Source organism: Lacerta agilis, chromosome 7, assembly GCF_009819535.1.
Source record: "Lacerta agilis isolate rLacAgi1 chromosome 7, rLacAgi1.pri, whole genome shotgun sequence".
Classification (NCBI taxonomy): domain Eukaryota; kingdom Metazoa; phylum Chordata; class Lepidosauria; order Squamata; family Lacertidae; genus Lacerta; species Lacerta agilis.
In genome coordinates, this window is record NC_046318.1 from 59,833,160 (window position 1) to 59,856,596 (window position 23,437).

Sequence of the window (23,437 nt, forward strand, 5' to 3'; positions counted from 1 at the left end):
CCATCTTTAATAGCTACAGTGTGGCTTGAATTTGCCAAGTTTATACTGTAATGGACTTCTGGACCTACTGAATTGTTCCTCTTTTAAACAATAAATAGGGGTGGGCCAGAACTCAGCACATATATTTTAAAAAATTCCAAAAGCAGCACCCCCAGAAATATTAACAATATTTCCTTAATGTCAAAGCTTATTTTTATCTCCTCCATTTGTCTCTTCAGCATGAGTTATGCATTAGCACCACCTTGTGGTGGAAGTTGATCATTAGCTGCTTTTGTAACAAAAGGAATCTACTTTTTTCCTGTATATTTTCAAAGCAAAATATCGCTTTATGAAGAAAGCATCTTACGGTGTACGGTATTTCTATGCACAACACTATTCCTTGTGTAATACAGTTTCTTGTATTTCAAGTTAGCTTCAGGTGTAACATTATCTTAATGCCATATAACACATTATATTAAACTCCACTTATGCCCCTCAGCAGTTCTAATGTCTTCTGTCATCTTTTTAAGCTCTGAATGTGCATTTGCTGATTATTGTGGCTTTCACAGAAAATAGAAATAATGTCCCTGATTTGTACTTTTAAGAAAATAGCTTGTATTCTAACTTTCCTTCTGAAACAGAACAAGAGCCTTCCCTCATTCCCTTTCTCTCTGCAGCCTTCTGCCACCCCTTGAAAATCTGCTCCTGGGTGTTGAAGGACCCTTTCAATGGGGCAGAATATGATGCAAGAGGCTGTTGGGGCAGAAGAGGGGAACTGGTTAGAAATCTACCATTCTTGAAGGAGGAGCAGCTTGGAATCCAAGCCTTTCAGGGATTTTTAAGTATATAAATTACAAATGTTTGTCTGTGAGATAACAAAGTACAAATTGGTGGTAGAGAAAACTGGAACGAAGGGAGGGAAACAAGCAGACAACTATGAAGCTCAGCAGCAGCATTTCATAACGAACAGTCCTGTGTTCCTGTAGATCAGTAACTTTCAAACTTGTGGTCTGGCACTAAACTGACAACGTCTTCTTTTCTCTGACAAAGATTTTGGGGTCTTTATGCTAACTTTGGTTTCTTCAGAATGAAAGAAGAGGGGTTGACATAGAAGCCCAATAGGGGGTGGGGTTGTCAGCGACGGAGCAAGTCGATTGGGCGCCTGGGGTGGCGCACGTGCCCTGTGCCCAGGGGTGGGGCCAGCCACCCACGGAGGTGGGGCCAGCTGGGGCTGGACGCTCCACGGAGCCTCCAAGGAGTCTGCCTGCATCCTCCCACTCAGCGGCCCTACAGTTGAGGGGGAGTTGGCAGGTGGACCGTTTGGGGCAGCACGGAGCCTGCAAGTGCCCAAGCCACCGCGTCACTCCCAGTCACAACTGTCTTGTGCTAAGAGCAGGGTAAAAATGCCTTAAAGGAATAAATCTGCGGGGGGGGGGGGAAACTTTGGTCCTGGAGAGCTAGCTTCAGTCAGAACAGATAGAAGACATCTACTTTAATTTAAATCAGGATGAACATATGGATTGGGTACCCAGATTTCTTTGTCTGGTTAATAGTCCAGTGGGAAGTCCACTCTGTGGCTGTTCCTCAACCATGTTTTATTTTATGCAAAAATTTCATTTGGAGTAGCTGCAAGGACAGTTGTCTTAAAAATGTTATTTACTTCTTAGCCTAGTTCCAGAAATAATTACCCCCAAAAGGCATGGGTTACTTCTCTCAGGAGAACAGAACCACAGAGACCTAATGATAAGGGGAGAGAAATCAAAATTTGCTAATATGCTAATATCTCTGCAGCAACCTTTTCTGAATTTTTGATCTGCCACAGATGTTTTAATACTCTGGTGCAAATATGAAGTGCAAGGGTTAACTGAGGTCCTCTTTCTTGCTGGGCTCCTTTCCCTAATCTGATGACATTAGAACAGAAAAAGGCTCATAAAGCAGCAGATTGGGTTTAAAACAGCTCAGTTAGGTAGGAGCTGACCTTTCTGCCAACAGTGGTTTATTAGCCGAGGAGAGGAAGAAATGGGGCTGTTACTCTGGAGGCTTGCTGCTCTAAATGAAATAGTGAAACAGGATGGAGGGCCATAAGGAAAGAACTCTACTGGGGAGAACCTATTATGAGCTCTCATACCCATCTTGTTGCTCTCCAAGGGCTGTGTAATACTCCACAAGGCAGAGATGCTTCTTAGGATGTAGGAGACGATTTCAATAGCAGTGAACCAGCCAGAGAGCTTTTTCCTCTACTGTCAAGCAAACCTGTTCCCCATCAAACTTGTCTTAGCAGGGGGCGGGGATAATTTGGCCCAAGATGGCAGTCCCAATGAAGAAAGGCCTTCCAAAAGGCCATTTTCTCCAGCTGAGGCCCTAATTTTTTTTAATACTAAGATAGGTTTGAGGAACCTGTATAGATGCAAACTTAGATGGGGGGGGGGGAACTGACTAATTTCAGTAGAAACACGTATCTAAAAATAAGCAGATTTATTCCTGTAAAATTGAATTGGGCACCCACTCGGCACAGAACTGGGTACAATGCACAGCAAGAGGATCCACCAGTTATGCTTGATCCCTCACTTTGACTTCAACAGTAAGAATATCTCCTTCTCCTGGGGTGCTGGAAGGAGTCATGCTAATGATAAGGGACTGGTTAGTGGTTCCTCTGAGCAAACTTGGTTTAGGAGGAGGCGGTGGTGTTGGCTGGCTGCTGGAAGCTGGTTCTTCCTTCTTAGGAGCAGACAGTTCTGCTTGCATCTGTGGCTCTTTGGTCTCTGGAGACTCTGTTGGGTTTGGTTCTGTAGGTTTGGTTTCAAGCTTGGCTTTTTCTTTTTTGTCTCTTTCTGCCTTTCGTTCCTTTTCTTTCTTTGCTTTTTCCTCCTTTTCTTTCCTTGCTTTTTCCTCCTTTTCTTTCCTTGCTTGTTCTTCCCTTTCTTTTTCCTCCTGAAACAAAAACAGTTAAATATTAACTTCTCTTTTCCTTTGCCGACTTTTCTCTTTCTTCTTTCTCTTTCCTTGCTTGTTCTTCCTTTTCTTTTTCCTCCTGTAACAAAAACAATTAAATGTTGTTAAAGAAGGATGCTTGACAGGAAATTAAGATCACACCTAAGACCTCTCTGCATAGTAGGTGAGTACAATCCATCAAGGACAGCTAAAGGGATACCCACATTGATTTCAGAGTGGCTTGGTGTCTTTGAAGCTCTATAAATGTACTGAGATTAGTGGTTTCAGCATCAGTTACATGATGCAGCGATGCAAGACAGGGCCTTCATTGTGATGGCACCTCAACTGTTGAGCTCCCTTCTGAAATGCAACATGTGCCTACCCTTTTTCATTTAGACACCAGCTTAGAACCTTGCACTTTTCACCTAGGCATTAGGAAGTGGTTAATGTTCAGCTGGAATTTGAACTTTTGCTTTTTCAGTGGACTTTTATTTTTAAAACTTTTATTTTTTAACTGTTACTGCCTTGAGAGATCTTTTAATACTATATTGATATTTGAAATAAATTTAAATATTTTAAATAAACCAAGCACGCTCGGAACTCTCCGGAGGTAAATTTCCTCCAAAACATGCCTCCCATGTGAAAAAAGCAGGCATGATCATATCCTGAAAAATACTCTTGAGTGCAATTGGAGGAGAAAGGTCACCAAATGGTAACTTGTCCAGCAAAAAATAGCCACGTGCCTTGGCTCACTGAGAATACAGAGGTGTGGTCTTAGGCTTTTTTTGGGTAATATTATGCTTACGTGTCTATATTTTAACTGATGTTATTTTTAATGGTTACTGCTTTACTTGTGGTCGTGCATTTTATTATTGTTTTGTTACAAGCTATCTTAGGAAAAACTACCTTAAAGTTGGGTTATAAATGATTAAATTAAACAAACTCTGGTTGAAGTCCTGTTGGACAGGCTCAGCTCAGTCAATCCACGTTTCATGGTTTATGAAGCTAGAAATGAAAGTGCTTCTCTTTTGCTCCCCAGCCCTTTATTTTCCTTTCTATGTCAGTGTCTGGGAGGGGAGGTTGTTGCCTCTGTTAGCCCCTCCTCAATAAGGGTATCCTGTTAAAAGGATCCGAGGTTGTGGATCCTGTCCAAAGCCTAGTTGTGGGTTAGGGCCATGCCACATGATCCATCGGGGACACCGGGGGGGGGGGGGGCTTGATTTGACGTATGTCGTAGAGCTCCCCCTACTGGTGATTTACCCTTAGTGTGACTCCCTACAGACAGGCAGGAGTCGGGATATATTCTGGTTTCACCCAATGCCTAAACCAAACCACTCACATCTGTAATCACAATAAAGTTGTGGCCTATTTTAGCCCATTAACCTAAAATATCCATGTCTGTGTGTGTTTATTATATAAGGGAACTACAGGGCCCAGGGCCTTGTCACACAACTAATGTATATAAAGTACAGCTTTCTTCCGTCTGCCCCGAATCTACTGGCAATAAACTTCATTGTGTTGTTCCAAATGCCAGTATTATCAGGAAGAAACAGTTTGTCTCTAATTCACTTTCTTCATACTGCAGATAATCTTACGAATTTATTTATTTATTTAAATTCAGCTAATCGGGAAGATCCTTGAGAATATGGTGGAAGGAAAGGGGATCTCTCCATCTGTGCTGATCACTGCTATCTGCTTCAGAAAGAAAATAGCTACATTAAGGGGGATGAACTGAAACACACTGTCATTGTGACCTTCATCAGGATGGATTCATAAAACTTGCATCCCCTTTTGAAGACTCTGCTCAGCACATTTCCCACTACTTATAAATCTGGTGGGAGGGTATGTGCCTTCTCAGACATTTCCGAGTGCGATGGCATAGTAACGCCTGCCATCTCCTTGTGCTTTGATGTTTAATGAGGACTAGGTTCCTTGCTCCCGGTAGTTCCTATAACCTGACCTCACCCCACCCTGAGTTGGTATTCTCCCTGTCGATCTCTTCCACATTCCAGGCTCCCCATTGCACTTGCGGCATTTGTGAGTACAGTACCTGTTCCTCCATCTGTCTCTTCAACTGGATAACAGCCGCCATGCCACCACCTTTCCCACCCAGCAGAGCTTGGAACATCTTGGGTGGTTCTACTTTCTGTGCTAACAGGGACAAGCCTTTGGCAGGTGCTGTTGGTGCTCCGACAGGCTTGCCTGCTTTCTTTATGAGCACTCTAGATCATAGGAAAAGTAGGAGGGGAGAGAGAGAGAGAGCATGTAAAAAAGTATTAAAACAGCCACCTCTCTTTTTAGTAGTTTTGCAATCCCTGTTAATATTCTTGATCTTGGATTCCCAGCCAGGCAGCAAAATTCGTCCATCAGTTTTTATTGGAGACGGGGGCCTTGTGTGATGCCTGACCTCTAACTTCCAGTTCCATTATTTGTATTTCTTTTGTTTCCTTCAAAGCGCTCAGGGCTTTGAATACAGTTTTCTCTTCCCACCCACCTCCTCCCATGTTCCATTAGGGATTAAATAATTCTGCCTTGTTTGTGTACCAGTTTTCCTTCCCACCCAAGGCAGTCGAGCTGCAACGTATATAAGGGCAGACCCATGCACCCAGGGGGACTTCCTTTTAAATTTCAGTTCTAAGCAACAGCCATCTCACACCAATCTGCATACTAGCAGCTGCTTAAAAATTCAAGGAGATCCAGTGATTACTTGCAGAAACGGATTAGTCCACTCTGGAAATAATATGGAAAAGCTGAACTGGTTTTTTTTATATCAGCAAGATACATGAAAAAAATGAATGCAGACTCCAGATTAGGTCTGATCTGTAACTGCCTCCTGGGCAAGGGCAAAAAATAGGTAAGAGTGGGTATCCTAGCTACCAGTAGGCGTATGAACATTAAAAGCCCTGCTGGATCAGGGTTTTTAGGGTTAGTTAGACTCTATTTAATCTAGCATCCCATTTCTCATAGTAGTGAACCAAATGTCTAAGTAGCCAACTAGAAAATGCATGAAGGCAACAGTTTTCTCTTGTTGCTCCTCATGAGCTGGTACTCAAAGCATACAACTTTTAAACTTGGTGGTTGTATACAACCATTACGATGAGTAGTCACTCGATGGCTACCCATGATCCCCAATGAAACTGCGTGGGCAAATATTCTTTTGAGAATATGTATGCATTTCTTACTGAAGGCTAGAACTCAAAAGAGTTCCGTTGAAAGATAAACACTTTCAAGAGTTTCTTAAGAGGTCAATAGCAGAAAAATCGTACAACAGTAGTGTAATATCACCTATAATAAAGCTGCATTTTAAAAGAACACATTCCTTTATACATCAGAAACATGGTCATCTAAGTAATGGAATTACATGGAATTAAAGAAAAAATCACAATAGATAACACTACTGTTGGCACACTAACAACTCTATTGGCTATCTCTTGTTTGGGTCTGTAGCTTCTGCAGGTGCATTGTTAGAAGATGACCCAGGAGACCTCTGGCCATTTGTGCTGGATCTCCTGCCATTCACTCTTTCTTTTATTTTTAAAATACAGTCATACCTCTGGTTGCGCTTGCTTCAGGTTGCGTTCATCACGGGATACGAACGCACCGAACCCGGAAGTACTGGAACGGGTTACTTCCGTGTTCGGCACTTCGTGCATGTACAGAAGTACTAAATCATGCTTTGAGCATGTGCAGAAGTGCCAAATCGTGCTGCACACATGCGCAGATACAGCGTTTCAGGTTGCGGGCTTTTCATGTTGTGAACGGGGCTCCGGAACGGATCCCGTTCGCAACCAGAGGTACCACTGTATTTGGTTCTTGCTGTACATGGTGCAGAGTACATTATTAGTGAGACCCTAAACACCTGCCGCCTTTAATTTGTCCATAAGCGCTATATATGTTTGTGGAAATTTGTGTTGTGGGCCTGTCTGCTGAGTCTTTTAAATAACTTGCAATGTCCCTGATCTTCTGGAATTATTAGTCCCAAGTTACCCTTCCTCCAACATTTGCAGCCATGTCCAGCAAGAACCATACGTCTTAAGAAGCAAATGCTCTTCTGCACAAAGAGAGGAAAAGAGATCCTGGTTCTGCATTTTAAGGCAAATGGTCTATAGATTTGTGGAAAGACTCACTTTCCCTTCTTCCTCAGGAGCTTTTCGGAATCAGGGTAGTGCACCAAGATTTCATTGAGGGTCTTCTTGTCAAGAATGAAGAGGTTGGCAAATCCATGGGCCACCACATTTGCAGTCCGCCGATTTCCCCCGCTTGCAGCTAATAGGCTGAAAGGACAGAGAGAACATTTATAAAAATATTGACCACCATATCATTAAAAACATCAAAGCAGCTTTCCATTTTATATATATCATCGGAGACCATCAGCTAACTGTTATGGAAAGTATTTTCTTCATTGCCTGCATAAGGCTAAGGGCATAGAAAAGTTTTCAGCAGGCATTTAAATGCTGAAACAGAAGGTACCTGCTGAGTATTGACAGAGCATTCCACCAGACTGTGCTGCTCACACAAAAGGCTCTGTTTCGTGCTTATGTCGAATGAGCCTTGCCTCACTAACTCCTGGAGATGATCTCCGTGATTGAGCTAGGATAGGAAGGATTTTGGTGGTCCCCAAGGTACCCTTTGACCTACATTGTTTAGGGATTTGCAGATTCATACAAGAACCTTGAACTGGGCAGCCAGTGCATATGTTTCAACAATGCTGCCACATGCTCTCAGCCAGATGCCCCCACTAGCGGTCTGGCCATTGCAATCAGAAACTACCTAAAGCTTCCAAGCCAAGCCCAAGGGCAGCCCCAAATAGAGCACATTGCAGTAGCCTAGCTTTGAGCTTACTGATGCATAGACTACAGTGGGCAGGCTATCCCTGTCCAGGAATGGCTGTAGCTAGTGAAGCAGAAAAACATAGAAGCAGAACACCTGTATAGGACTTATCTCCATATATAAGGACGATATTCAACAGTGTTTTCAGGTGGATGAAATCAATGCCACTGCATGCGACAAAAGTGGAGTCTAGTTCTGTTTCAGCTGCCATCCTGCTATTGTTAATCTTCTGCAGGCAGCTCTAAACTGCTTTTGGAAAACAGCAATGGGCCAAGTTTAAATGTATCTTCTGCTTACAGCACCCTTCGTGGCAGTGAAAATGTGCCAAATGCAATTTAACAAAATGCAAACGGCTCCTGCTAAATCTGCAGAGAGGCAGCACACAGACATCTGATCTAAACTTCTCCAGAGACAGAGGGTTCAATCTCTCAGCCAACCTTTTTGGACTAGTAGGCATATTTTGAATTTTGAGAGAGGTGGCGGTGTCCATCGCAAAATGACCACCATGAAGGTGGCACAACGCAACCCCAAATTAGAGAGAGAACCACCCCTGGCAACCTTATTGCTTACCATGGGAAACCGGCCAAACCCTACGCCAAAGGATAAATGGACATAAATCTGATATCAGGAATCACAAGACAGAGAAACCAGTAGGAGAACACTTCAATCTCCCAGGACATTCTATAAAAGATCTCAAAGTAGCTGTCTTAATACAAAGAAATTTCAGAAATAGACTGGAAAGAGAAGTGGCTGAATTGCAACTAATCACCAAACTTAAAACCATGGAGAAACCTGGTCTGAACAAAGACATTGGATTCTTACCTCATTATACATAACAAAGCTATCTTTAGCCATCTCACCCCTTGCCTTTCCCTGCAAGACTAATTGCAGCCGTTAAGAGTCTTCAACAGGTTTTCCACACCTATCACCACCCTTCTGAGTAATACCCCTCCCCACCCCCCCACTATATTTAAGGATCTGGTGACTTCTGTTTCGGTGTATCTGAAGAAGTGTGCATGCACACGAAAGCTCATACCAAGAACAAACTCAGTTGGTCTCTAAGGTGCTACTGGAAAGAATTTTCTATTTTGTTTCGACTATGGCAGACCAACACGGCTACCCACCTGTAACTTACCATGGGAAGTCAGCCAAGACCTGCCGGTGCTGATTATGGAGACACTTTCTCAAACGCACATTGGTGCTGCTTCTGTCTAATAACAATTTGTGACGACACATGGGTATCTCATTATTTTATTTACTTATTGCATTTATACCCCACCTTTCCTCCAAGTTGCTCACGGTGACACACATGGTTTCTCTTCTTCCCCATTTTATCCTCACTACAACCCTGTGAGGTAGGTTGGGCTGAGAGCGAGTGACTGGCTTGAGGTGACCCAGTGAGGTTCAGGACTGAGGGGGGATTTGAATCCTGGTCTCTGAGGTCTTGGTCCAACACTGACTACTAGACCACAGGGCTCTACAGAGTAGTTTAATAGAAGAGACATTACTGTATTAGGATAATTTATTATGGTGATATATATTTGGTCAACCCTATGGAACAGCAAAGGCAAAAATGTTCCTCTTCAACCAGGCCTTTCAAATGTGCTTGGAAGAGGGGAGTTTATTTGTTTGTGGTGTTTTCTTTTTTGTACTTGTTTTTATTATTATTTTGTTTTTAATCTTGTATTTTTATGTGGTGAACCGGCCTGAGATCTACAGATGAAGGGTGATATACAAATTTAATAAACAAGCATTACCTGATCTCTCCAAATACAGCTCCTGCTCTCAAGGTGACCAGGACCTTGGTGCCATCAGGACCTCCAAGCACTTGAACCTCTCCTTGTTTGATGATGTACATTTCTCTGCCAATTTCTCCCTAGGTACAAACACGCAGAAGAAAATATTCTCAGTCAATGGTAGCTCAGTGGTGATAATGACAGGCAATTGCAAAGGGGTATTCTTTAAAGAGTAACAACCTATTTCTGCAGCTGGTGAACTTGCCACAAACTGAATCTCTGCTTCTAACACTGGCATGATGAAGCAGCTTCTTAAACTGTGTGGTAAAATCACCATGCCCTGTTTTGAAAGGTTTTCCCAGTGTAGATACAGTAATGATGGATAATTAGGTATCCCCTCCTTCCTCCCAGTGACTTTGCCAGGATGAGTTAGGCTGAGAGAGAGATACTATTCTAGGTAGGTAGTCTTGCACTCCCCATGAAGGAACAAGTTCACCGTTTGGGCTCCTATGTGTCACCAGAATCTCATGTAGCTTTGGTGACTAGGTGTGCTTATGCCCAGCTTATGCGGATTCACCAGCTATAGGTATTTCTGGACCAGGGTAGCCTGGCCTCAGTTGCCCATGCTCTGGTGGCCTCCTACAATGGCGGGAAATGACCTAGAAGACGGCTTGGAGGTTACAGCCAGCGTAGAAGGCAGCTGCTAGGCTGGTAAGTGGGGCAACCCAATGAGACCAGGAGTCCTGAAAGCGCTGCACTGGCTGCCAATTAAGGTTAGTACTATTATACAAAGCCCTAAGTGCCTAAAATAATGTTCCCCAGTATCAGCCACTTCAGACCCCGTGATTGGCCGGTGGGGCCTTGGTGGCGGCACGGTGCTGCCACAGCGGGGTGCCTGGTTGGCTCTGACTTGTGACAGGGCCTTCTCAGTGGTGTTGCCTCTTTATGGAAGGCCCTCCCTAGTGACATGTGTCTGTTTCCCTCATGACTGACATATCGTCTGGAACTGAGAGGGGGAAATTCCTCCTCGTCCTTTGACTCAGGTAGCAAAATGCCTTGGGCCGGTCCATGGATACGGAATGATTTTAACCTTCACAGAGTTGAAATAACTATTCATAGATGTGGCTCTAGTTAAAAGTATCTTTCTCTATCTCACCTTGCCTCTCCCATTCTCCAAGACAAGCATAGCAACAGCAGCCCAAACAAATGAAACACTACACATTCCAAAGCAAATCAGCATTTTAATTATTTTTCCTAATGATCATTTGCATAATTTCAAAGAGGAAATCAAGAATAATCAACCAACCAAAGCATCTGCTGTTTCTTGCATATTTACCAGCTCATTTGTGAGCTGATTAGCATCCAAATGAAGCCAATTATACCTGGACAAACAGGACTGAAATGTCTGCGCTTATGATATATGTACTCCAATCAATGTAATCTAGTATACTATAAAAGAAAAGGCAGCATAAAACTGTATCCATCATTTATATACCGTGTTTCTCCTAAAATAAGACACCGTCTTATATTTTTTTTCGCTCAACAAAACACAGTATGGCTTATTTTCAGGGGATGTCTTATTTTAACTGTGTCGCATCGGTACGCTGCATAGCCACACCTCTCCAGGCTGTTTTAATGGGAGGTACCACGTCGCTATGGCTTATTTTCGGGGTATGGCTTATTTTTGGGGAGCGGCTTATATTTCGCAAATGCATAGAAATCCTGCTATGGCTTATTTTATGGCTATGTCTTATTTTAGGAGAAACAGGGTAGTGCGGTCCAGTGTTTCAAGCATTATTTATGTAAATAATAGATCTGGATTTGAACAAAACGTCAGCCATACGTAGGTAAAGATTTAAATCGCTTGTCAACTTCAGGGCCAAAGTAGATGTGACATTAAATGCATGTAAGAGTTTTAACGTTCTTGATTTATTTCCTTTAAATTGTAGCTACAGTATGTGTGTGTGTGAGAGAGAGAGAAAGCAGGGAGGCAATCAAGACTGAGAATACAGTATGCAGGGGGGGGGGGCTTTAACCCTTTCCCACCATGCTGTGATCTTGAAAAAAAAGTTATTTTGCAAAAGTTACTATTTGCTCCACAATGGAAGCTCCTGTAGGTACCAATGGAAGCTTCATTTAAATGCCAGACAACATCTTCCAGATGTGGCAGAGGAGTGGAATTTTCATCAGCACCTTCATGAAGGAGGAAAAAGCTAAGCCCCTTCTCATATGCTGAAGTCCTAATCCTGATTTCTGGGTTCTCCCCAGAAGACACAGCATTAGTTTGGCCCACACTTAGAAAACTGCTGTACTTCATTGTCTAGTCATTACAGCAAGCATGGCTATATCGAGACTGATCATTATTGGCAAAGCGCAGAACATTTAAATGTATGTGTCTCAGGTTCTTTTTTCAGATGGCAAATCACAGAATTTTACAGTTCAGTCTCAGGCATCTCTCTTTACACTTATATCCAGTTTTGTGCAAATTGCACTCTAATTAGCTATCATGCAATGTAATTCACCCAAGATTAATTTTGTTCAAATTTTATTCTTAACCCATAGCTGAACTCCTTTTTCTAATGCTCTCATTATTCTTGCATTTGTAATATAAATTGTCAAGATCACCTTTTTGCAGACAAAGTCACCAGGTAAATACACAATGGATTTAAGTCTCAGCAGCATGTCACAGATCATTTGGTTATCACATCCCTGTTAAAAAAAGAGGGGGGGGGATAATCAGAATCAGAATTATATTGTATGTGAAATGCATACAGGTAATATTACGCAGAATTGGTAGAAGGTCAAAATACAAAAGAAGAAAAAGAAGATTAAATCTAATCTTTACTTGTGGATCATAGAAGTTCATTCTAAGATTAGCTAGGTTGCAGGCAGCACACATATGCTTACCCATTTAATGATTTAGTTCCAACAGAGAATTATTGTGCAATTAATAGTTTGGGGATTGTGGCCCCAAGGTTTGTTGCTCCAACCATTCATGACTCCACATGATAAATGTTTTTTAATTATTGGTTTTTTTTAACATTTTTAGTGATTCTTGTTTTTATCTGTAAGCTGCCTCGAATCCCATCAGGGGGAAAGACAGGGTATAAATAAAAATATAATAATGCAATGCAATGCAATACAATACAATGACACTCGCTCCAGCCATTTAGGTTTAGAATCTGAAGCCATCCTTATGAATCTGTAAGTGACTGTAAGTGCAACCCCAGAAATCACACAGCAACAGCAGTCTGGCTGTGCCACTGTTGGGAACGAAGACTGGGATGGCTAGGATGCAGCAATGACCCAAAATTCTTGCTGTTGGATTGGAAGCATTGGGTAATTGTCTCCTTTAAGCCAGCAGCTTAAAGAAGAAGAGAGGAGGAGTTTGGATTTGATATCCCGCTTTATCACTACCCGAAGGAGTCTCAAAGCAGTTAACATTCTCCTTTCCCTTCCACCCCCACAACAAACACTCTGTGAGGTGAGTGGGGCTGAGAGACTTCAAAGAAGTGTGACTAGCCCAAGGTCACTCAGCAGCTGCATGTGGAGGAGCGGAGACACGAACCCGGTTCCCCAGATTACGAGTCTACTGCTCTTAACCACTACACCACACGGGCTCTCATAAGCATCCTTCATGGTTCTGTCAAAGCTTATGAACCTATGTGGCTCCTGGTGGCTGGTTCAGTCCCACTGTGAGCCACTAGTAACTGCATGAACCTCTCTCCTGTGTGCTTCTGCCTTCACAGGGCCACCATTCTTGGTCCTAGTTGGGGGATCATTGGCATTAAAGCAACTATGTAACTTTGCTTTTATCTGTTGCACTTAAATTCAAAATTGCTTGTTTTGCAAATCTGGATTACTGTAAGCAAGCAAACATCTTTCCAATCCTGGATGTTAGATTACATGAAAAGCCACTTACTTTGAACAAGTCAACTTTACTGACAATGGCAAAGTTCACATCGATTGCAATGGCTAGCTGCATCTTCCCTGGCATCTGCTCCAGTAATTCAGATTCATCTGCAAGGGAGGATTACAGAACAGGTGAGGGGGAGAAACTTTAAAAATAAAAAATAAAAATTGTGCTACATTGGATCTCTACTGACCAAAAACAACTACAAAACTAAAATGATTAGAAAGGAAGGGCTGTCAGGAATACTTGATAAAAGCTTGCAAAAGTATTATCCAAGTTTAGGCAGCTTTTCTGATCAGTTTCAATTCAGTATATGGATTTATTAAAAGAATATATTTTTATAAAGTACAAAATTATTTGATGGGTGGATTAAATGAAATCAAGTACAGTAGTTAATAACCACTCCTGATTCCCAGTTCATTGTCAAAGAAACTAAATTATATTGATATTCCCAAGGAGAGGGGGGAGGGTGGGGTGTAAGTGTCTTTTGAATTATTCTGAATTTTACCCAGCATTCCTTGCGAATCCCACGTATACTCATACCAAGTTCGAACACGATTCTGAACAATTCTTGGAATTGTGTTGACGTTCATGTAAGATACGGTGTTATCCATACAGGCACGGTAGTAGTTCTGCCCTGCTGTCGCTGCGCCAATGACATCTCGCATCTGCAAATATCAACCAGTATCATTAGAAGGCTATTATAACAGCCTGTTGACGTTTTAGTCACTTTTAGATGACATCTCCTGCATTTATATTGTTGTTTTTATTTGTTGGCTGAGGTTGGCTGTTAATGTTATTGACCTTTCAATATGTCATGAGCTGCTTTGTTGATGTGATAGTGGTCAGGAAGGATGCACAATTTTATATACTTATACTATACTATGCAGTTGTTCATCGCTTTTCTTACCCCAAAAGCCCAGTTTTGTAGAAGAAGAAGAAGAAGAAGAAGAAGAAGAAGAAGAAGAAGAAGAAGAGGAGGAGGAGGAGTTTGGATTTGATATCCCGCTTTTCACTACCCGAAGGAGTCTCAAAGCGGCTAACATTCTCCTTTCCCTTCCTCCCCCACAACAAACACTTTGTGAGGTGAGTGGGGCTGAGAGACTTCAGAGAAGTGTGACTAGCCCAAGGTCACCCAGCAGCTGCATGTGGAGGAGTGGAGACACGAACCCGGTTCCCCAGATTACGAGTCTACCGCTCTTAACCACTACACCACACTGGCTCTTGTAAAAAAGTAACAAAATAAAAAAATTCTTTCCAGTAGCACCTTAGAGACCAACTGAGTTTGTTCTTGGTATGAGCTTTCGTGTGCATGCACACTTCTTCAGATACACTGAAACAGAAGTCACCAGATCCTTAAATATAGTGAGGGAGTGGGGAGGGGTATTACTCAGAAGGTGGGAATGGGTGAGGGGTATTACTTCTGAGTAATACCCCTCCCCACTCCCTCACTATATTTAAGGATCTGGTGACTTCTGTTTCAGTGTATCTGAAGAAGTGTGCATGCACACGAAAGCTCATACCAAGAACAAACTCAGTTGGTCTCTAAGGTGCTACTGGAAAGAATTTTTTTATTTTGTTTCGACTATGGCAGACCAACACGGCTACCTACCTGTACTTGTAAGGAAGTGTTTGATTTGTTGCCCAAGACCACTATTTAGTCATTACTAATTTTTTTGCAGTCTTCCTCTGTGGTGGATTATGAGTGTGCGCTCTGTTGTGAAAAGGGCATATGCCAACATCTAAACTAAATATTTTTATGAGAAAAAGTGTAACAGACTGGAAGCACCCTGATGTCAAGGACTGGCTGGATGAGGAAGAGCGGTGGGTGCCACCAACCCAAGAACCCCTCAGGGACAACACAGAGGAAGAAGACTTAGACCCAGAACAGTGATGGTGGGACACAGGGGTTCAGTCTGTGAAAGGGACGAGCTGGGAGGTGCTAGAAGTGGGAGGTTTGAGTGAACATGAGGGGACAGACAAAGGAAGCCATTCCAGGATAGTACCCGGTGCCGAGAATCTCAGTGTGAGTGTAGACTCTGACAGAGAAGAGGCAGAAGCTGCTTCTACTACTCAGCATCTGGATAGTCCTGTTGCTACTGGCTCTCCTCCTCCACTGACACCCAGAACACGAAGAGTCCTGCACACTGCTGAGCAACAGGCCAGACAGGCCCAGAGAGGAAACTCTCCCTGTTACTGCCGTCTACAGATGTTTGGGAGGAGTCAAGACTAAGGGGACTAGAGAGGCAGGGCCGTCTCGTCCATAGGGGCTGGTGGTGCGACGCGTCGGGGCGCCGGGCCCCCCAGGGGCGCCCCTGCGAGCCCGCCAGCATACCGGGCGCCCCCTCCCCAACCCGCCCCCGCCCCCTGTCTTTATTCTGGAATGATACTACTATAAAGAAGCACACAAGGATTGGGCTGAAATTGTATTTGCCTGATTACACAAGGCCAATTAGTAAGCTCTCCAAATAAACAAGAGTCTCCAGAATCATACCTGTGTGTTTGCAGTCTGTCGTGAAACGTAAGACTAGCTGCCAAGAACAGAGTGAAATTGGCAGTGATATTAACAGTCTAAAACTGTAAGCCCATTTCCGCTTACCAGAACTCTATGGGATTTACTTCGGAGTAGACATATATAGGATTACAGTACACTGCAAATGGAGTTCATGCACTGTTTGAAATGCTGACAAGCTGTTTCCTGACTCCCAATAGCAATCAACTCAGCAACTAAGCTAATTGGTAGAAAGATCCATTTGATAAACAACAACTTAGCCTTAGTAGAGGACAAACCAGGCCTGACTGGATTTTTTTTATTACTCCAGGATAATATTTACTTCTCTTTTCCCCAATAAAGAGACTGGGAGCTAGGTGGGAATGATTTTCTAAAATGATGATTTTAAAATAATATGATTCAAAAAGGCCAAGATAATTTTGGCCCCCAACAAGATAATAAGCAGTAAAGGTGAGGACAATGAGGAAATCAAGAGTTTCACAAATTTGTTATCGGTCATCTAAGTCAATAACAACATTAAAACCATCTTCAACAATGCATTTTCATTTCTTTTGACAGCGTGATACTCGTATTAGATATTACTATGAGAAGAATGGTGTCAACCTTTCTAAACCCTACATTTTGTATTGGTCACATTGCAGAGCATCAGTGAGTTTTCTGGAAGTTAGACAAGATTTGCTCCCTGGTATATGGAAGACCACCATAGAATGTGTGTTGGATGGCGTGTTCTGAGATGACTTGGGAGCTTCTGGTGTACATATTTCCCACCTCTGCTTCAGTAATGTCAGAAACTCCAGGTCATGCAGAGGAGCCAGTGATGCAATATCTTCCCATGCCAGGGAGTGTGCACATGGTTCTCTTCCTCCACATTTCATCCTCACAACAACTGTGAGGTAGGTTTGACTAACAGACCATGACTAGTCTAAGGCCAGTCAGTGAGTTTCATGGCTGAGCCAGGTCTTACCTAGTCCAACACACATGCCAGTGCACCATACTGGCTGTTGGGTACCAGGGCTGGGAGGGACCTCTGCTTGAGACCATGGAGAGCAATTTCTAGTGGGCATCAGTCCTGGGCTAGGTGGTTCAATGGTCCCATTTGACTCTATATATGGGAGCCTCATATACAATTCCCAAGGATCCCTAAGTGATCCCCTCAGAAAAAAACAAGGGCATATAAATACTGCTTCTACGAGTATCTTATTTTATTATATTTGAACATCAACATTCAAAGCAGGCCATAGAATTTTGCCATTTATGGTTCTAGAAGTTTATCTTTTCAACAGACTTCATGGAGGGGGGGGGAATATCTAGACAGCTTTGTACCAGTCTCTCTCTAGTAAAAACTCATATTTTGATGTGAAGACAATGTTAATTACACAGATTGTTGGAAACCTCTTAAACTCAAGGGTCAGTTTAACCATTAATGCCTTTGCTTACCTGACCAATCAAGCTGGAAAATACAAAGACCCCTGAGAAGAAATTCAGAAGCTGAAAGATGATTTCAAACATGGTTACTGGTTCTGGAAGCCCACCGATAGTGATTAAAGTGCGAACTGCCCAATAGTAACATCTTAGATACCTGTAGATAGAATACAATTTTTAATAACATTATTTTTCTACATATGTTTCCAATGCAGAAATACTATTCTGTATTATTCCGAATTTCAGAATCAGGAAAAATGTCCTCTCTCTGCCTCCTCACTGCAACTAGTCCTGATAATTAATGAACTAAAAAAAGTATTACTTTATGGTTTTATGTAGAACAAGGCTGGGAATCCTGTGGTCTTCCAGATGTTGCTGGATCCCAACTCCTATTCGTTCCAGCTAGCATGGACAATGGTAAGGGATGATGGGAGTTGTAGTTCAACAACTGCTAGAGGGCCACAGGTTCCCCACAAGGTGTGTGTGTGTGTGTGTGTCACTAAACAAGTCATTATTAAGTACGGATGGTGTCTGTAGAGACACAGCCTTCATAGTTGTGTTGGCTTAATTTAAGTTGTAGAGATTTATTGAAATGGGGGCAAACAACGAGCCATGTCTCTCTAAATCAGGCCATGCAGCACACCTGCAATGTTATTTCTGTACAAACAGAGTGAGCGCATTGCCTGTCATTTCATGACTCTATAATAATGGAAAGTATGTTGGACCCTCTGGCGGTCATATCTTCAGATTTCCTCACTTGAAATGTGTCAGACATATAAAACTGTTCCTGAACACATCAGGGGAGATTATTGATCACTCTATTGAATTCCAAAGGAAATAATTCTCGTTCTAAAAAGTTCATTCTTGAGACAGCGGCAGATTGACTACGTGGCTCTCATTTTAACAGCCAGAAAATGTGTGGTGTTTGGTCTGTCTGCTCAGTAACACACTTCAATCTGGCAACACCAGGTGTTTCAATGCATTGTTGCTAGGGTGACAACCACAAGGCTGTTGTCTACTAGTAGGGATGGGAGAATTTTTTTTATTCAGTTCACATTTAAATGCAAACCTACCTACTTCACACATTCCAAACAATACAAGAACCAAAGCACAGCCATCCGTCAAAAGCTACACTTCTCCAAATTTTGTTTCAGTGCAGTTACTCCAAAAAGGTAATGTATACAAAAATGCATATACTAGGGTAAAATGTACATACAAATGCATATATTAGTGAAAGTAACATTCGAAAATGCATTTTGTTATGGGAAATTGCTTTGCAAAAATGTCATTAGTAGGAAAATTACATGTAAACATGTCTGTATTAGGAGAAATTGGTGCTAAAACGCTGATGAATTTTCATGCGTACCTTGTTTTTGCTTTGTTTTTAAATCACAAACTGATGTGGAAATGTGGAGAGCTGATATGCAGAGAACTGCAACAATGAGAAACTGATATAAACCAAAATTGGCGGAGTCACCCATCCCTATACTAGGCTCCTGGATAGGCTGCTTCAGGTCAAGCAAACCCTCCAGTATAATCAACCAATCTTTGTTATTATAACCACTAAGTTACAGTTGGACAAATACAATTTGCAATTTGCAATTTACAGGCCAGTAGAAGACTACTGACAGCACACCAAAGGGCTAGGATATGTATGTGAGTTCTTGCACATTTATAATCATACTTAGAATGGATTGCTGAGTGCTAGTATGGTTGGTAAGGATATTTAATCATCCAGTCCCTAGGAATAACACACTGATGTAATTTTCCAGTATAAACAACAAAGCATTTCAGTCCTTGGTGGAAGGCTTGGCAAGTTGTAACCCAGGGACTGACACTATACCTTCCAAGATCAATTGTGTGGAATATTCAAGAGCCATAGATTCTCCTGTTTGTCTCCTGCTGGTCCCTTTGGCCACCACTCCTTGCTTGCTGTGCAAGACACTTGAACAACATACCAGGTGTTCTACCTTTTATAGCAAGTGGCAGGCAAGAGGATCAATGAGGAACCCTATAGCTGCAAATAGTGAGCCTCCTGCTTCATTGGGAAATTTAAATGAGTGCCACAGCCTCTTCATGGTTGGCGTCCCGTGCTAACAGGAGTAATGACTTTCAGTTAATCTAACACAAAGCGTAATATAGAACCAGATATGTCTGAGGGACAAAGGTGTTCTGCATCAGATTATTTTAATGCTCAGCTACTTTGAACACGATAGAGTCCTGTGTCCTGCCCCATCCTCCTCTTGCCCTGGCTCCTGCCTTGCAGGTAGCACCAAACTCCATAAATCACTGACCCCCTCTCCTGGGTCACTTTCCTCTCCCTTGCCTCCACCACAAACTCTAAAGAGCCCCGCCAGTCCCCGACATGCCAGAGACTGAGTTTAGCCCCACATTTTAAATCCAGGTACCCAGCTGATTTTTTTTTTTTTTTTTTTGCTATTTAGCACCCACACCTGGGTCACCTGGATCCATATTTTCCTCCCACATTAGCTGCATTGCCATCATGTCTGCAAAAGCTGCACTCGCTACATTTCTGCATGCATGTCTTATGTAATATATACTACCTGCTGTTGCCTCCCCTACTTCGTTCCATATTTTTCTTTTGTTGAATTAATAGCTATTGACTTGGCACCTCTTCCCCAGCTGCACTGCGCAGTGTCAGCTCCCACCGGAGAGTTTCTCTCTTTGCAACATGTTTACATGTATCCTTTGCCATATGAAAGGAAATGACAGAACATGACCCTGTGAAGACTCTTAAGGGAGCAAAATGTTCTGTTGCTGTTTGGAAGGTTGCATAGCATGTGTTTTAATTGTACTCCATTGAACTTTCCAAGTAGCTGTGGTATGTAATGCTTCTTCTGCTCACACCTAATCGGTAAGTTTAATTTACGACCCTTGTGCTTTCTAAATGTTTAATTAAGTTACTGATTAGAGCTGACTCATAAACCCATAAAAACCCCAAACGGTAAACTAATCACTCACCACACCTGCCTTCCATATAATTAGCATTGTTCATTACTTCCAATCAGCAGCAATGCTGCTAAAAAGTTAGCAGTGCAAGCAAGTTCTGAAGGTTTTGCTTGCAAGCAAGATGGGAAGCTGGGAAAACGCCACACAATGCAAAGGAACTTACATGTTTCCTTTGCCATCGTATACCCATTTAGTGCTGCCAAGTCCTTCGTAGGTTGAACCCCAGTAATACAGGCATGCATTAACATGCAAGATAAACAACAGGTACCCAGTAGTTCGGACGACCCTGTAAAAACATAAACAACAATTGATGTCATTCCTACGGGACACACACTCCTGTGCTTGTTTTCCCTTTGGAGACCTGGGTTTTGATCAATAGCAATACTAACACCTGCTGTGAATTACAACTATGGCCAGTATTGACAGAGTGGAAAAATAAGCTGGTGCTCAACTCTCTTCCCCTTCTGCAATTGCCAAATGAATCACTGCCATTCATAACAGGTACAGGGGCACTGGTAAAGTATGCTTCCCATAGGAACTTGCGGCATGCTAATTCAATCAGCCAGAAATATTTATACAACTGTGGTTCATGAAACAGTGTTTGCTAGTTGTTGCTCCCAAATGCAGGCACCATTGCACCACACCAGGAACCTGTGCCTTGGACATTAACATTTTCTGTTCATTTAGATCCTAGCCTTCCTCTAAGGCTCCAAGCAGTTAACAACACAGGCCTGCCTCCAGCACCCTCACAGGACCTTGCCTGTGGAATATTCCCATTTTATGTCCCCATTTTACAGACGGTATCTGAGGCTGTAAAAAAAAAAAGGCTGTGCCATCCAATGGGAGAGACTGAAAAATCTTAAATATGTCAACACACTCTACAATGTGATACCGGAGCATATCTAGCACATACCTGTAAATGTATGCTCTTTCCATGATCGCCTCCAGTCGGTCATTGAATTCAAAGAACGTGAGATGCTGAATGCAAACCAAGAGAGGAAACGCAACTGTATATGGTAAATATATAATCTCACATGGATTTTGCGACATAAAACTGCCTGTTTCTGGCAATGTTAAAATTTTGGTTTAAAAATGACCATACTGCTAAACTAGCAAAAACTAGAAACAACTTGACATTTTAAATATCACTTTTTTCCAGGAGCTTGGCTATGGAGGATACTTTTCCATTTAGCAGATCAGTGGTCTTGATGAATTATGATGACAGTGATATTTTACCTAGTCAACCGAAGTTTCTTGCTCATAGATAGAGTACATTCTTTTCGGTGCTCCCCATTTATTATTTCCTTTCTTCTATATGGCTGGCTTTTTGAAAGAGAGGTGGCAGTCTGGATAATTACCTTTCTAGATTTTACAAATGAAGTGGGCTTGTTTAGATCATTAATTTGAAGTTAATTTAGATAAACTGACACGGGAGCCAGAAAAAAAGAGAAAGATGTGTTTCTAGAAATGGTACCCATTGGAGAGAAACAGTAATTGCCCTTCATCCAAGTTTTTCACATGCTCAAAGGTTGGGCTTTTTAAAAACAGCATTTTTTGTAACAATTTAGTGACTCTACATTTTACAGATGTACAGGGCAATCTTATGCATGCTTGCTCAGAAGTAAGTCCTACTCTTCTCAGTGTGACTTACTCCCACACAAGGATTGCATCCTCAGTGTGTGAACTACCAACTCCATCCAGTTATCCTCAGACTAGGGCAGAGGAAATCCATTAGCTATGAAGCTCAGTGGGTGACCTTGAGCTGCTCACTATCTCCCAGCCTAATCAATGGTGCTGGGTTGCTGCAAGGAGAAAATATCTGGTGGTGGTGGTGGGGAGATGGGACATATATGCTTCTGCCTTGAGCTACTTGGAAGAAAGGCAGGACACAAATATGATTAATTCATGGAGTAACTGGATGGAGGAGTCCACAAATACACCTGTAGCTCTGCCTTCCCCAACCTGGTACCTTCCAGATATTCGGGACTACAACTCCCATCATTCCTCACCATTAGTCACCTTGGGTCAGGGCTGATGGGTGTTGTAGTCCAAAATATCAGGGGGACACAAGGTTGGGGAGGGCTGCTTTAGCTAAAAAACTGAAATCAGGTGCGACTGTGTGTATGTCACCTTCATCAGATAACAATGGTGATGGCTTTCTATGTTGCTCTTCAATATAAATATTATCAGGGTGGCTCATACAATAAAAGCTATAGAAAATAGTAAAATAACAGTACACAGACTAACAATCAATATTCTAAACAATATCAGAGAGAGTTGTGTTCCCCGTCTTTATTTCCCAAGCAAGAGACTGGCACCATCACCAACAATCTGATGATGGATGGATCCATCATTAGCCTCATACAAACTAACAGTACAACAATCCATTTTGCAGTAGGATTGAGTAGGTGGGCATCCATATCAGTTCCTCACATGAATCTTTCTTGCTATGTTAAATGAAAATGTCTTAAATTACTCATTTGGTGGTAAATTAATACGGAAATGCAAGTTCTGTTATCAGTGTTTGTTCATATAATGCCTTCTGGGAACCTGGCTGACATTCGGAACCACATGTTTTTCAGCTCAAAAACCACTTATTTAGAATTGGAATGACCCAATAAACTTCAAAATAACCAATTTGTGTTGTGCAGCTGGAAGAAGTTTGATACCATCCTGCGCCATGTATATTTGGAAATCTCCCCTGACCACTGTGAATGAGCAACAGCATGTATTTACAAGTAGGATTTCTTTCCCTGGACTGAGGGTAACAGTACATAATATCATCTTACCTTCAGCACCTTGTTCGCTCTAAATATTGCATTAAATCCAAATACAACGTACAAGACGTCAAATGGTATTATGGAAAACAAATCAAGCTGTTGAAGAAAAAAAGAACAATGTTAAATTAATTATCATGTAGTTAAAAACTGTAATGGAATGCTCAGGTTCCATCTTTCTAGTACATGGAATACATTTTCTATATGCAGAATATTGTTATCTTCTTCTTTTCTCTGAACCACTTTGAGCACTCCAGAAAATGCATGCAGTATATAAATAAACTGAGCCCAGATGATGGTATTGTAAGGCTGGATTTAGCCAATGGATCCCTAGTTTCTGACTGGATTCATCATGTAGGTTATCGGC

At 42.1% G+C, this 23,437-nt stretch overlaps 1 protein-coding gene across 1 annotated transcript in view; it reads right to left on the bottom strand.

Moving 5' to 3' along the window:
• Positions 1 to 2,440: 2,440 nt before the first annotated feature.
• CNGB3 (cyclic nucleotide gated channel subunit beta 3) overlaps positions 2,441 to 23,437 on the bottom strand; it is a 59,504-nt gene continuing 38,507 nt past the window's right edge. Inside the window, exons 10-21 of the mRNA XM_033156099.1 lie at positions 23,083 to 23,169; positions 21,207 to 21,271; positions 20,457 to 20,579; positions 17,339 to 17,480; positions 13,898 to 14,057; positions 13,399 to 13,496; positions 12,102 to 12,185; positions 9,498 to 9,616; positions 7,038 to 7,184; positions 4,961 to 5,132; positions 2,938 to 3,010; positions 2,441 to 2,789 (exon numbers count right to left, since the gene is read on the bottom strand). Coding sequence (XP_033011990.1) covers positions 2,530 to 2,789; positions 2,938 to 3,010; positions 4,961 to 5,132; positions 7,038 to 7,184; positions 9,498 to 9,616; positions 12,102 to 12,185; positions 13,399 to 13,496; positions 13,898 to 14,057; positions 17,339 to 17,480; positions 20,457 to 20,579; positions 21,207 to 21,271; positions 23,083 to 23,169 — 1,530 coding nt within the window. The 3' untranslated portion in view covers positions 2,441 to 2,529. The remainder of the gene's footprint in view (positions 2,790 to 2,937; positions 3,011 to 4,960; positions 5,133 to 7,037; positions 7,185 to 9,497; positions 9,617 to 12,101; positions 12,186 to 13,398; positions 13,497 to 13,897; positions 14,058 to 17,338; positions 17,481 to 20,456; positions 20,580 to 21,206; positions 21,272 to 23,082; positions 23,170 to 23,437) is intronic.